Source organism: Macaca fascicularis, chromosome 20, assembly GCF_037993035.2.
Source record: "Macaca fascicularis isolate 582-1 chromosome 20, T2T-MFA8v1.1".
In the NCBI taxonomy this organism is placed as follows: domain Eukaryota; kingdom Metazoa; phylum Chordata; class Mammalia; order Primates; family Cercopithecidae; genus Macaca; species Macaca fascicularis.
Window position 1 is genome coordinate 77,164,460 of NC_088394.1, and position 14,798 is coordinate 77,179,257.

Below are 14,798 nucleotides of genomic sequence, written 5' to 3' on the forward strand. Positions count from 1 at the left end.
GCCAACATGATGAAACCCCGTCTCCACTAAAAAATACAAAAATTAGCCAGGCATGGTGGCATGTGCCTGTAATCCCAGCTACTTGGGAGGCTGAGGCAGGTGAATCGCTTGAACCCAGGAGGCAGAGGTTGCAGTGAGCCGAGATCACACCACTGCACTCCAGACTCCAGTCTGGGCAACAGAGCAAGACTCTATCTCAAAAAAAAAAAAAAAATTGTACTCACACACACACAGACACACACACACACACATATTTAGTATATTTCTCTGCCTCTTCTCAATGTAACTTTTTTAATGCAGTTGAGCTCAGACTGCATATGCAATTTGTCCTGATGCTGCTTTTACTCAGTGTTGTGTGATAAGCATTTCCCGTGTTGTTGTAAAGTCTTCAGAAGCATCCTTTTAATGACTGCTGCAGCTTTATATAGGTGAATCATGTAGTACTTTAAAAGTGAGAACTTACTCTTAGAAGCACATTAATTTTCCCTGTGAGGAATAAGGCAGGCTCAGAGTCAGAGAAAGGAGTCCTATCACCTTCCAGGTATGTGACCTTGGAGGAGTCACCTTAAATGGCCAATCCTCATTTTTTAAACCGAGACTAAGAATAACAACAGAAAAAGAACTGCTTCCTATGATTAATGTGAGGCTAAACCAAGATGACATGTATTCAAGCATTTTTAAAAAATATATACACTAAAGCAAATGTTTGCTCTGGATGACACGTTTTTGTTTTACTCTTTGAAAACTGAATTTTTTCAGAATGCAGAAGTGGGCTCAAATTTAATCAAAGTGGCATCTACAACAGCCACGGCCCTGAAGGAAGAAGATGGCCAAGTCTACTGCCAGCCGGAATTTCTTTATGAAGGTAAAATGCATCCTCTGGTCCTGAGATTAGGAAAGGGGCAGATTTTCGTGGGGACCCCAGAGGCCTCTTTACATAATACTTCCCTCCTGTGCACGTACAAGGGCCAAAAAGGAAAGGCTCCTGGGATGCCCCGATGAGAAGCATCTGGGGACATTTCTCTTTCCTCTATCTTCAGCAATGGGTAAGGCCAGCCATGGTGGCTCATACCTGTAGTCTCAGCACTTTGGGAAGCTGAGGCAGGCAGATCACTTGAGGCCAGGAGTTCGAGACCAGCCTGAGCAACATGGTGAAACCCCATCTCTACTAAAAATACAAAAATGAGCTGGGTATAGTGGCACATGCCTGTAGTCCCAGCTACTCAAGAGGCTGAGGCATGAGAATCGCTTGAGCCCAGGAGGCAGAGATTGCAGTAAGCTGAGATTGTGCTATTGCACTCCAGCCTGGGCAGCAGAGCAAGACACTGTCTCAAAAAAATAAAAATAAAAATAGGAAGGCAGTGGGTGGTTGCTGGGCCAGATGACTTCTGCAAATGCTGTCCCTTACTGAACAGGGGCTTATTGAACAGGCACAATACCTTTCCATTTCTACCTCTCAACATCCACAATATCCTGCAAAATAGCTGTTATCAGCTGCATAATATGAAGGAGAAAACTAGGCCTGAGAGACCTGGAGCTACACACAGAACGCAGACCCTCTAGAACAGGAGTCACACCCATGGAGCAGGGCTCCCCAGTCTGGGCACCGTCGCCATCTGGGGCTGGGTCATTCTTTGCAGTGGGTGCTGTCCAGGGAATTGTAAGATGTTTAGCAACATTCCTGGCTTCTACCCACTAGAAGCCCGGAGGACCCCTATCCTGAATTGGAGCAGCCAAACATGTCTCCAGACATTGCCAGCATCCCATGGGGGCACCATTGCCATGATGGAGAACCACTGCCCCAGAATATAAACCCATGAGGTGAGGATTGTGTTGCTGTGCTCACAGGGTATCAGCAGCACATGACACAAAGGCTGGCATACAGAGGTCTGTGTTCAATACGTCAAAGTACAGAATGAATGGACTTGTCCAAGGAGACTCAGCTAGAGAGTGGCGCAGTGTGCATTTAAACTGAGCACATTGGCTGGGTGCGGTAGCTCGCGCCTGTAATCCCAGCACTTTGGGAGGTCAAGGTGGCCGGATCACTTGAGGCCAGGAGTTTGAGACCAGCCTGGCCAAGTTGGCGAAACCACATCTCTACCGCAAATACAAAAATTAACCGGTGTGGTGGTGCATGCCTGTAATCCATAATCCCAGCTACTCGGGAGGCTGAGGCAGGAGAATTGCTTGAACCCTGAAGGCAGAGTAGTAAACTGAGATTTCACCACTGCACTCCAGCCTGGGCAACAGAGACTTTGCCTAAAAAAAAAAAGACTGAGAGCCTTCTTCCATCAGCTGCCCCATGCCAGGAAGTTTGGGTATCTGGAAGAGCACATCGACTTGGGGACTCTTTTAGGATGACCCTTGGATTTGACCTAAGAATCCACTTCTGTAAAAGGCATCCCATACATCCCATAACCAGTTCTGTGAGGGAACTCATACGCTTGGAGTCTTTAGAAATGAATCAATAGGTGATGCCAGGTCTGAAGGCATCCACCCCCATCCTTGCTCACCCACCACACCACATTTTTTTTCTTTCCTGAGAAGATCATGCTTATTTATTGTTGCAATATTGTGCACACTAAAAAGTGTAACAATAAACAAACTACCCATAATCCCTGCACCTGTGACAGCCCTTTGGGATACCCATCCAGTCCTCCCATCATGCGTGGATTGTGTGACATAGGCCGGGTCCCTTCCGGCGAATTCTCAGACTGCTCTCATTTCATCCCAGCAGTGTCATTCTGTTATTGTTGACATTAGATTTGTTCATGCACATCAAGGCCTTAGTGTGGGGTCTGGCCTACAGGGAGAGTCCGGCCAATGGCAGCAATATTAGAACAGCCCTAAGAAGCAGGTTCAGACAATTGCAAAATTTGCCAAAAGGCAGGCAGCAGAGCCAGGTTGTGACCCCAGCCTTCTCTTATCCCAAAGCCCATTGCCTCTGTATTTGTACTTTTGCAAAATACATTCCATATCATCTAGAATGTTCTGAAGCTGCCTTTTGCACTTAATGAATGTAACCTGAGTATTTTCCCACATCCTGAGGATTCTTCAAAGGACATGGCTATTAAGGACCAGGCACGGTGGCTCACACCTATAATCCCAGCACTTTGGGAGGCCGAGCCTTAATTTCATGTAACTATGTGCCAGGCACAATGGCAATTACAGGCATTACTCATTCCTGTAATGCCAGCACTTTGGGAAGCTGAGGCGGGTGGAGCACCTGAGGTCAAGAGTTTGAGACCAGCCTGGATAACATGGCAAAACCCCATTTCTACTTTTTAAAAAATACAAAAATTAGCAGGGGGTAGTGGGGCACACCTGTAGTCCTAGCTATTTGGGAGGCTGAGGCAGGAGAATCGCTGGTTTGAGAGGGGCCCAGGAACATCTTGGAAATCTCAGGCCTACTTTGAGGTCAAGGGCACACAACTTCTTCTTATTTAAGTATGGGAGTGTTCTATCTGCCTCACCTTCATCTGGGCCTGTCCCCTTGGAAGTTTCACGCTTCCTCATATGTGGGATTGGACATTTCCTTCCCACCTCAATAGTTCTTTCCTCTTCCTGCCCCACTGAACCTAATCAGCATTTATCTGTGGATGTATCTCTACTTCCTCTTCTCTTGGACATTGTATCTTCACCAGCAGCTGGTGGCAACTACCAGGAATATTTCCTAAGAGTTGAACATCCATTTCAGTATTCAGACTTAGAAATTCAATTTGATGCAGTAGGCATATATACATATATACACATGTACGGCCAAGCGCGGTGGCTCATGTCTGTAATCCCAGCACTTTGGCAAGCCAAGGGGGTGGATCATGAGGTCAGGAGACCGAGACCATCCTGGCTAACACGGTGAAACCCTGTCTCTGCTAAAAATACAAAAAATACAAAAAAAAAAAAATTTTTTTGCCGGATGTGGTGGCAGGCACCTGTAGTCCTAGCTACTCAGGAGGCTGAGGCAGGAGAATTGCTTGAACCCAGGAGAGGGCGGTTGCAGTGAGCTGAGATGGCGCCACTGCACTCTAGTCCAGGCAACACAGCGAGACTCCATCTCAAAAAACAACAACGACAAAAAAAAAACCATATATATATATATATATATACACACACAGAAAAAAATAAGATTTTTGATTATGTAAAAATAAGATGATGAAAATTTCTCATAATGAGAAACTTAGATTCTATCGTAGAAAGTGTAAACTATAAGGCAGTTATAACCCCAGCAATGCTTCCAAATTTTTTCTCTTCATTTGTAACCTAGTGGAGATACAGTAATTCTATAGTCAGCATTTTACACTTAACCTTATGGTATGGACACTTGCCCATGTTATTAAAATCATTATTAAATGTTATTTTTCCATAATGTTATTATATAATTCACCAGATTTAATTAACTATTCTCCGTTGACACCATTTTCCACAGCTTCCCATTCTGTTTTAGTTTTTAGTTTTTAATTTTAGAGATGGGGTTCTTGCCATGTTGAGCAGGTTGGTCTTGAACTCCTGGCGTCAAGCGATCCTCCCATCTCAGCTTCCCAAAGAGCTGGGATTACAGGCATGAGCCACTATGCCTGGCACAGCTTCCTATTTCTTTCTTTTTTTTTTTTTTTTTTAGACAGAGTTTTACTCTGTGGCCCAGGCTGGAGTGCAGTGGCACGATCTCGGCTCACTGCAACCTCTGCCTCCTGGGTTCACGTGATTCTCCTGCCTCAGCCTCCCGAGTTGCTGGAATTACAGGCATGCATCACCATGCCTGGCTAATTTTCTTTGTACTTTCAGTAGAGGGAGGGTTTTGCCATGTTGGCCAGCCTGGTCTCAAACTCCTGACCTCAAATGATCTGCCCGCCTCAGCCTCCCAAAGTGCTGCGATTATAAGCATGAGCCACTGCACCCAGCCAGCTTCCCATTTCTCATCACACATATGCACATGCATGCACACATCCACACATCAGCACTTTTTTGAAAAGAGCTTTAAGAAATTGCAGTAGCCTCTGATTTTAATCATGCAATTCTCTTTGATTTCTATCTTGGATAATTAAAGATGTTTATACACTTAAAACCTAGGTCTGTGGTATGTTGCTCCAGGCCTTTCTGATAGAGCTGGGGTAATTATCAGAGGCTCCGTCCCCTGTCTTTGACCACCTTTGATCCAATCCAGGCTCTAAATCAAGCTCAGGGATCTTGGTGTGGGAACGAATTCTGAGGAAAGGCTACCCAGTCTGACAGGAAAGGTGGATGCTCCCAGCCCCCAGTGATGGGGGCTTCATCCGCCTTCTAATTTCCTTGTAGGCTTAGAGCTTCCACGGGTCAATTATGCGTACAATGGAAAGCGATACCGGTATGTCTTTGCTGCAGGAGTTCAATGGAGTCCAATCCCAACCAAGGTACTGGTCTCTGTGTGTTCACAGGCTTTTCCTACAGTGATTGCGTCTATATGCAACGCTGAATTCTAAGGTTCTGAGACATTGATTAGAAAAGAGGAGGTCAGAGGGAGGTAAGTGTAGGATAAGATAAATTTGAAGTAAGGATGGAAAGCTGGGAGAGGGAGTGGCACCTAATGGGCTAAGGTTTGGGTAAGAGGTTATGGCTGGAGTTTATTCACTGATTTCTTTATTCAATACTTATTTATTGAGCACCAACTATGGGCTACAATGTGGTAGGCACTGAGGGTAAGGAAGTCAGCAGGGGGATGCCCAATCCCTGACCTAAGGAACTCACCCTCTCCAGCAGAGAGGGTGCAGCTGAAACTTAGAGGATTTATTTTGCTTCTTTTTTTTGTTTTGATTTGTTTTTTCCTTTTCATTTAAAAAAATATACAGAAGAGACAGGGTCTCATTGTGTTGTCCATGCTGGTCTTGAACTCCTAGGTTCGAGGGATCCTCCTGCGTCAGCCACCAAAAGTGCTGGATTACAGCCATGAGCCACGATGCCTGGCCCATTGTGCTTCTTAAGCTACCATTTGTGAAACACTTACTGTGTGCTGGTCACTGTGCTAAGTGCTGTGCAGGGATCACTTTTTTAAAACATCTTCATTTTTCATAACAAAATGGAAAATCTTTTTTTTATTGCAAACAGAGCAGAAATGTCCACAGCCAAAAATTAAGCCTCCACCCCTCCATACCCCAAGCCACTCTCCACTAATACCAAACCTAGAGGGAAATAGACCTGTTGGGAGATTAAGAGAGATTCAGGGAATTGCACTCTTAAAGCAACAAAGGGGTTGTATTATACTTTAAATGTTTGCATTGAATGTATTCATTTATTTAACTCATATAAAATTGCAGTGCAATGCCAAATATAAGATATAGTCAATATTTTAATTTTTAGACGGGGTGTGATGGCTCACACCTATAATCCTAGCACTTTGGGGGGCTGAGGATTGCTTGAGGCCAGGAGTTCGAGACCAGCTTGGTAAACAATAGCAAGACCCTGTCTCTATATTAAAAAATAATAATAAATTTAAAAATATTTTAATTTTTAAAAGAATTCCTTATGCAGTATCAGCTACATGGTGGCCGGAGGACCCATGTTTAAAACTGGGGGAGGAGGCTGGGTGCGGTGGCTCAGGCCTGTAATTCCAGCATTCTGGGAGGCTGAGGCAGGCAGATCACCTGAGGTCAAGAGTTCAAGACCAACCTGGCCATGGTGAAACCCCGTCTCTACTAAAAATACAAAAAATTTGCCAGGTGTGGTGGTACATGCCTGTAATCCCAGGTACTTGAGAGGCCGAGGCAGGAGAATTGCTTGAACCCAGGAGGTGGAGGTTGCAGTGAGACAAGATCACGCCATTGCACTCCAGCCTGGGTGACAAGAGTGAAACTCTATCTCAAAAAAAACCAAAACCCAAAAAACAACAACAAAAAAACCTTGGGGAGGAGAGTTAGCTCCTGTCCTTTCTTGGCTGTGCTCACCAGAGGTAGCTGTCATTGGGTGATTATGTCAAAAGTCTGTATCTGATGGGCTTCATTTCTGTGTTTCTCCTCGTTGGATGTACAGATAATAAAATATGACATTCTCACAAAGTCATCCTTGAAATGGAGAGAGGACGACTGCTGGCCAGCGGAACCCCTGTTTGTGCCCGCACCAGGTGCCAAGGATGAGGATGACGGTAAGACTCTAAGAAGCCAAGCCTAGTTGCTGCATGCTGCTGATGATCCTCCTTCCCACAGAGACACCATCTAGGGGCAGCTGAACCCCCAGCTCATAAAGGGGGTGGACTGGTGCTTTGAAGTCTACATCTGTCTGGGTCAAAGCTAAAAGGTTAGGGAGTCCCCAAGGCTACCTTTACTTCTTATACCAATTGCAAAGTTTGAGGGTCCCCAAGATACCCTTCGGCTTCAATAATTCATTAGAATCACCAACCTCACTGCAAGCGCTTATGCTCACAGTTCTGGTTTGCAGCAGTGAAAAGATACAGACTAAAATTAGCAAAGGGAAGAGGTGCACAAGACAGAGCCCAGCAGGGACCCACAGGAGCTTCCAGCTGCACTCTCCCAGAAGAGTCACAGATAGCACTGACTTCTCCTGACAATGCTGTGTGATAGTGCTCACAGAATATTATTGCCAGCCAGGAAGCTCCCAGAGACTCTGTATGGAGTGTTTATACTGGGGCTCAGTCATGTAAACATGGTTGCCCGCCTGTGTGTCTGACCTTTATTTAGTCTTCAGTCCTCCTGGAGATCAAGCTCATACCATGTGGCCCAAGGCCCCACCATAAATCCCACTGTAAGGGTAGACTGCCTGGTGTGGCCCAAGGCCCCCATGTATACAAAGATACTTGTACCAAGCAGGACATTTCACCAGTATAGAGGTGACCTCCCAGAAACTGAGGACAAAAGCCAGTCTCCTTTTTAGACAAGTTTAAGTTTTTTACTGCACAAAGTCCATCTCCTTTCCAGTCAGTGACACTAAGCTCTCTCAGAATGCAGAATCTTGGTTTTAAAATTGATTACAGTGGCTAGATCCAAAAGAAATGTTTTTAAGAAATGGAGTCTTGCTCTGTTGCCCAGGCTGGAGCGTAGTGGCATAATCGTAGCTCACTGCAGCCTCAAACTCCTGGGTTCAAGTGATTCTCCTGCCTCAGCCTACCAAGTAGCTGGAGCTACAGGGGCACGCCACCATGCCTAGCTCATTCTTTGTATTTGTTATAGAGAAAGGGTCTCACTATGTTTCCCAGGCTGGTCTCTAACTCCTGGGCTCAAGCAATCCTCCCATCTTAGCCTCCCAAAGTGCTGGGATTACAGGTGTCAGTCACTGCACCTGGCCTGGATCCAAATTTTTAACAATGCATAAGCACGTAAATGTTTCACGGCGCCCCTGGAAATGTGTATTTGTGGCCCACCTCTATTTTCTAGGTTTCCACTTGACTGAATGATCCTTCCCCTTTCATTCTCAGAAATGCTTCAGAAATGCCCTGCCCACAGCCCTGAGGAGGCTAAGGAGGGTAACTAGAACCATAGGTGGGGATGTCACCTGGCCACGCTGGCAATGGGGCTGCCACACCTGCAAGGAGGGCAGGCTGCCCCACTTGAGCCTGCCAGCTTCTTCCCTCAGGTGACAAGGGAGTGGTTTTCCACCTGGGTCTTGTCTTCCTACTGATCACGGCATGGCACGTCAGGCCAGCAACCCTGTGTCACTGTCATCTCCGAGGCGGGGGACCACTGGCATTGCCTCCTGCTCAGGCCGTTCTCCCACTCAGCGGTGTGGACACTTCCTTTACATTCTCTGTGAGGAGGGAGTATCATTATCTTCATTTTACCAATGGGATGCTCAGAGAGTGACCTTGTTGCCCAAGGTCACACATCCCATACATTCAGAGGTAAGATGTAAATCCAGGCCAATCTGACTTCAACGATGCTCCACTGCTCTTCAACCTGGGACCCTCTGGGGGCATTGAGAGTATTTGCAGGAAGTTGATATGCATTATTTCGTTTAACCATTGAAATGCCATTCTTCGAGCCAGGTGCAGTGGTTTCTGCCTGTAATCCCAGCACTTGGGAGGTCAAGGTGGGCAGATTGCTTGAGCCCAGGGGTTCAAGACCAGCATGGGCAATATAGGGAGACCGCATCTGACAAAAAATACAAAAATAAGCCAGATGTCATGTCATGTGCCTGTAGTCCCAGCTACTTGGAGGGCTGAGGTGGGAGGATAGCTTGGGCCCAAGAGATCGAGATTGCAGTGAGCTATGATCACGCCACTGCACTCTAGTCTGGGCAACAGAGTAAGAACCCATCTCAAAAAAGCAAAACAAACAAACAAAACAAATGCCATTCTTCAATGCCTGCAATAATTTAGTGTGCTTTCAAAATCCATCATGCAGGAGATACTCTCGGCAACCCTGTGAGTGTAGGTGAGATTATCCCACCTCTACTGATGAAGAGACTGAGGCTCCGAGAGGTCAAGGGACTGGCCCAGCCAGGGCTAGAACCAGGTTTTCTGGTTTCTTTGTTTGTTTGTTTTGAGATGGTGTTTCACTCCGTCACCCAGGCTGGAGTGCAATGGTGCGATCTCAGCTCACTGCAAACTCCACTCCCAGGTTCAAGTGATTCTTCTGCTTCAGTCTCATGATTCTCCTGCTTCAGTCTCCTGAGTAGCTGAGATTACAAGCACCCACCACCACACCCAGCTAATTTTTGTATGTTTAGTAGAGACGGGGTTTCACCATGTTGGCCAGGCTGGTCTCGAACTCCTGATCGGAAGTGATCTGCCCACCTCTGCTCCCAAAGTGCCGGGATTACAGGCGTGAGCCACCGCGCCCGGCCTACAGCCAAAGTTTCTGATTCCTAGTTTCCAGGCCTTTCCCTTCTATTACAGTGTCTCCAATTCACTTCCCTCCTGTTTTGGTTAGATACATACGTCTAAAGAGGGCGGAGAGACACGCTGAGAAACTCATCCCTCCGACTGAGGCCTGCACTTTTACAAAGTGTTTCTTTCTGTTTCCCCAAAGGAGTCATCCTATCAGCCATTGTCTCTACTGATCCCCAGAAGCCGCCTTTTCTGCTCATTCTGGATGCCAAAAGCTTTACAGAATTGGCCCGTGCCTCCGTTGATGTCGATATGCACATGGATCTCCATGGATTATTCATCGCAGACATGGACGGGGACGCAAAAAAGCAGGCCGCTTCTGAGGAACAGCGGGACAGGGCTTCCAACTGCCACGGGGCTCCTCCAACCTGATGGTGTTGAGGTTTGGACAGGGGAGGGAAGCTTGGCTGTCAGAACTCCATGGATACATTTCTTTGGATAGAGGGGAGGGCCTTGGTTACCTTTTGTACTTATTCTTTCTGTGGGTGCTTTCACAAGAGCATGGCAAGAGAGTTTGTCAATATCATTTCTTTCACTTTATTTTGGCCGTAAAAATTTTGTTTGAAAGTCAAATATTTGAAGATCAAATATATATTGATTAGATCCAGTTCTTCTAAGAAAGCTCCTTTCCTTTAACATAAAGACCTTGACCATGAATCGGAAATTATATTCAATGACATTATCATCATTTTTAGAATGAGCCACTAACCTGTTAGAGAAGAGACAGATAGTTATTTATCATTGTGCCTTCCTCTGTCTCTTTCTCTTTCCTTTGCTCCCTCCCGTCTTTCTAGTGGATTAAATTGTGTCTCAGGGAGTTCTTGCTTTCTAGCCAGGCCTGATGAGTTAAGTTATGTGACCAGGAAGGCATGCCACTTTGTGGTCATTCCATGCAAGTCATGGCATAATAGAAAATAATAAAAACTTTACTCAGACTTTTATTTTTTCATGGCTTCTCCCCCTGAAGGTCTTCTAAGGCAATAAAATAGTTGCAGAGCTTGGTGGTTCACAGCTAGCACGATGCCTCATTGTACAGGCAATGGGACTAACAGTTTGGTGTGGGACTCCTCTTTGCAGGAGGGGATTAATAGGTACTGGACATTGACCTGACTAGCCACAGCCAAGGGGCTCGAACCCAAGATTGAGTCCCAGGGCCTGGGCTGGCATGAGAGTTCTTCCCTACTGCTGAGAACTAGAGCAGTGAGCCGTGCCCATGTGCATAGGTAAAAGGAGTTTCTCCAAGCTTGTACGTGCTGCCGAGATAAACCAGGCATTTGGGGCAGCGTGGAAGGAGGCTGAAGGCCCCTGAGCCAGGTAGTGATGGGGATGGAGAAAGTGGGGAACAAGACAAGTGGGATACCACACCACTACCGGGAGCCCCAGAGTCATCTGAGTCTACAGTCAAGTGGGTGCCTGATGCATGGTGTAAAGAAACAGGCAGGCTGGATAATTCCCAGGTCATGGGATCGGGGAAGCTGGGCTTCACAGCCTTATTCCACACTTACCTCCTCTCCTGAATCTGGATTTCCTTCAGTCACCAATGGGGATTCGATGACATATCTGGAGGATGGGAAGGACTCTCTAGTGGCACGGCATGGAATCCCCCAGAGGGGCAGCTCCCTTCAGGATGGTCTTAGCTTTTGCCCTGCAACCACCATGAAGCCATACTTAGCTTCTACCAAAATGTAGGCTCCATGAGGCCAGGGAGTTAGGCTTTTACTTTTCTTTCTTTCTTTCTTTCTTTTGAGACAGGGTCTTGCTCTGTCACCCTGGCTAGAATGCAATGGTGCAACCTTGGCTCACTGTAGCCTCAACCTCCCAGGCTTAAGTGACCCTCCCACCTCAGCCTCCCGAGTAGTGGGGACTACAGCCATGTCCCACCACATCCAGCTAAGTTTTGTATTTTTTGTAGAGACAGGGTTTCATCATGTTGCCCAGGCTAGTCTCGAACTCCTGGGCTCAAGTGATCCTCCCGCCTTGGCCTTTCAAAGGGCTAGGATTACAGGCACGTCCCACCTTGCCCAGTCTTTTTTTTCTTTTTTCCTTTTTTTTTTTTTTTAATTTTTTTTGAGATAGAGTCTCACTCTGTCACCCAGGCTGGAGTACAGTGGCACAATCTCGATTCACTGCAACCTCCGTCTCTGGGATTCAAGCTATTCTCCTGCCTCAGTCTCCCTAGTAGCTGGTAATACAAGCACGTGCCACCACGCCCAGTAATCTTTGTATTTTTTTTTTAGTAAAGACGGGTTTTCACCATGTTGGCCAGGCTGGTCTTGAACTCCTGACCTCAGGTGATCTGCCACCTCAGCCTCCCAAAGTGCTGGGATTACAGGCGTGAGCTACCATGCCCAGCCAAGCCCTTTTTTTTTTTTTCCTTCATTGAAATTTTTATTGAGATAATTGTACATGCACATGCAGTGTTGAGAAATTATACAGAAAGATCTCATGTAGACTTTACCCAGCTCCCCCATTTGTAACATTTTGCTAATTTATATAGTATAATATCACAACCAGGATATTGATATTATCCACCAATCTTATTTAGATTTCCCAGTTTTACTTGTACTCATTTGTGTGTATGTGTATATAGTTCTAGACAAATTCTAGACTGCATCCACCATCACAGGCAAGATACCAAATAGCACGTCGGCATGAGGATCCCTCATGTCACTTTTTTATCACCAAACCTACCTCCCGCCCTCCTCGCCTCCCATCCCTAACCCCTGGCAACCACCATAAAATGGTGTCCTTTCAAAAATGTTATGTAAATGGCATAATGCGGTATTAACCTTTTGGGATTGGCTTTTCTCACACAGCAGAATTCTTTGAAGATTCATCCAGTCATGGTGGGTATTCATCCAAGTCATTAGGCATTGGGTGTGTCTGACTCACTATTTTATCCTCAACACTTGTAACACTGCCTCGTGTAATGTAGGCACTCGACACATACTTGTTGAATGAACGAATGCACCAGTTCTCCCAACAGATTCAACTCGTCAATGCGTCAACAAGAAATGGATGTCTTACGGGAGAGCTCCAGGGAGATGGGGAAGCAAATCCACATGGAGCCCAATGACAACACACGCAGTTCCCTGCTAAGGTTCCTCACTCCTGTTGTCCCTGACCACTCCCCTCTCTCCTCTCCTCCCTGTTGGTCCTGCAAAACCCCTCCTATCGTTCTCAGCATTTTCATTTTTGCCCTAAGCTTACATACCCTGTTCAACAAAAATGCAAGCCATGGAAATGGCAGGACAAAGACCATCTGCTCTTCCTCAGAATCGCCTTTGGGAACCTCAGTGCCTCCAACATTGATAAAATGGACAAAGGGGGACCAGGCGTGGTGGCCCACATCTGTAATCCCAGAATGCTGGGAGGCCAGTGCAGGCAGATCACGAGGTTAGGAGTTTGAGACCAGTCTGGCCAACATGGTGAAACCTTGTCTCTACTAAAAATACAAAAATTAGCCGGGCATGGTGGTGGGCACATGTAATCTCAGCTACTTGGGAGGTTGAGGCAGGAGAATCACTTGAACACAGGAGATGGAGGTTGCAGTGAGCTGAGATCGTGCCACTGCACTCCAGCCTGGGTGACAGAGTGAGACTCTGTCTCAAAATAATAAAATAAAATAAAATAAAATAAAATAAAACAAAACAAAACAAAATGGACAAAGGAGAAATGCCAACTCTAGTGACCTGAGAAAAACCTGATTAAGGGCTGCGTTTGGGTGGCAGGAATGGAAAAGAATTGAAAAATGTGACAAGCCCTCGCCCACTCATTCTTCCACTTTAAATATTTGAGAAGAGGGTAGAATTAAAAAATGCTTCCCCACCTCCTTTCTACTAGATTCCTATTGCCTAACAGTACCCAGAACTAGTCATGAAAAAGGGTGCAGTTCTGCGGGGAAGAAAAATATGTCCGTGGTTTGTTTATCTTGTTGAAGATGACAGGTAGAATACCAGACTGATGAGGGAGGCTGGCACGCCAAATCTTTCTTTCTCAGTTTCAAAAACACCAAAGGTTGATGCCAAGATATTCAATTTATCTGGGTCCTTAATTCTGACACATTTCGTATACAGACCAGGGTAATTAGCTCAAAACTCCACAAGAGCTATGATGCATGCTCCATTCTTGAAGGACCCACAAGACACTCCATCTTACCCTCTTAGCCTTTCTTGCTATGTTTCATGTGGGTGGAATATATGACCAGGAAGTTCTGCAGGAAAAATCACTCTGGATTTCTTTATTGCTTTGATAAAGCCACAGCATTTCTCAAGTGCTCTGTGCTGCAAGCGTCAGGTACACAGTAGGAAACCCAAATGTTTGCTGACCCACTAACTTTTTCCACCAAAGCTTTCTCTAATTTAATCCCAATTCTGGAATAAGCTGGATAGACACTTGGGCAATCAACTTACAAAAAATCTAAGTGTGTTGGCGCGACGTCTACAATATTTGCTCAAACACTTCCTCCAGAACAAAGTTCGGCCTGACTCCTTTAAGTAGGTTGCTGGTCCAGGTTAAGTATAAACACCTTTGATGGCTTCTTAAAAACTGTTTAAAAGACTGGGTGGTTTTTAAATGGCCAGGAGATGTCTTTCTCATGACAAATCAGGACATGCAGACCAAAAAGTCATCACCACCATTCTCAACATCCAACAATGATGAGATGTGTGGCCTCAGTACTTGAACTTCTTCCAGTGAGTTTAGACTCAGAGATCCTGCCCAGAAAAACAGCGCCGACTGCCCCAGCTCCTGTGCCACATCGAAAAGCATCCTTTGAGGTCCAGTCGCAGCTAAGAGGCAGATTTTCTTGGACACAACCAGCAAAGAGAGATGTGGCGGCACTGTATTCAGCCTGGGTGGGGAAGAGGACAGCTTCTTTCTTTCTCATAATTAAGAAAGGCTTTCCCAAGGCCGGGCGCGGTGGCTCACGCCTGTAATCCCAGCACATCGGGAGGACGAGGTGGGCAGATCACGAGGTCAGGAGATCGAG

At 46.1% G+C, this 14,798-nt stretch overlaps 1 protein-coding gene and 1 long non-coding RNA gene across 3 annotated transcripts in view; one reads left to right on the plus strand and one right to left on the minus strand.

Moving 5' to 3' along the window:
* The window catches only part of BCO1 (beta-carotene oxygenase 1), a 52,664-nt gene extending 41,923 nt beyond the window's left edge, over positions 1–10,741 (plus strand). Inside the window, exons 8-11 of one of the 2 annotated variants that reach the window (XM_045381670.3) lie at positions 760–865; positions 5,293–5,387; positions 7,000–7,111; positions 9,951–10,741. In XM_045381670.3, the coding sequence (XP_045237605.2) occupies positions 760–865; positions 5,293–5,387; positions 7,000–7,111; positions 9,951–10,180 (543 nt within the window). In that variant the 3' untranslated portion in view covers positions 10,181–10,741. Of the gene's footprint in view, positions 1–759; positions 866–5,292; positions 5,388–5,411; positions 5,500–6,999; positions 7,112–9,950 lie in introns of those variants that run through there. The other variant, XM_074027662.1, reaches the window with a different exon arrangement.
* Positions 1–14,798, minus strand: part of LOC141409302 (uncharacterized) — a 64,915-nt gene that overhangs the window by 29,709 nt on the left and 20,408 nt on the right. The window lies entirely within an intron of this gene.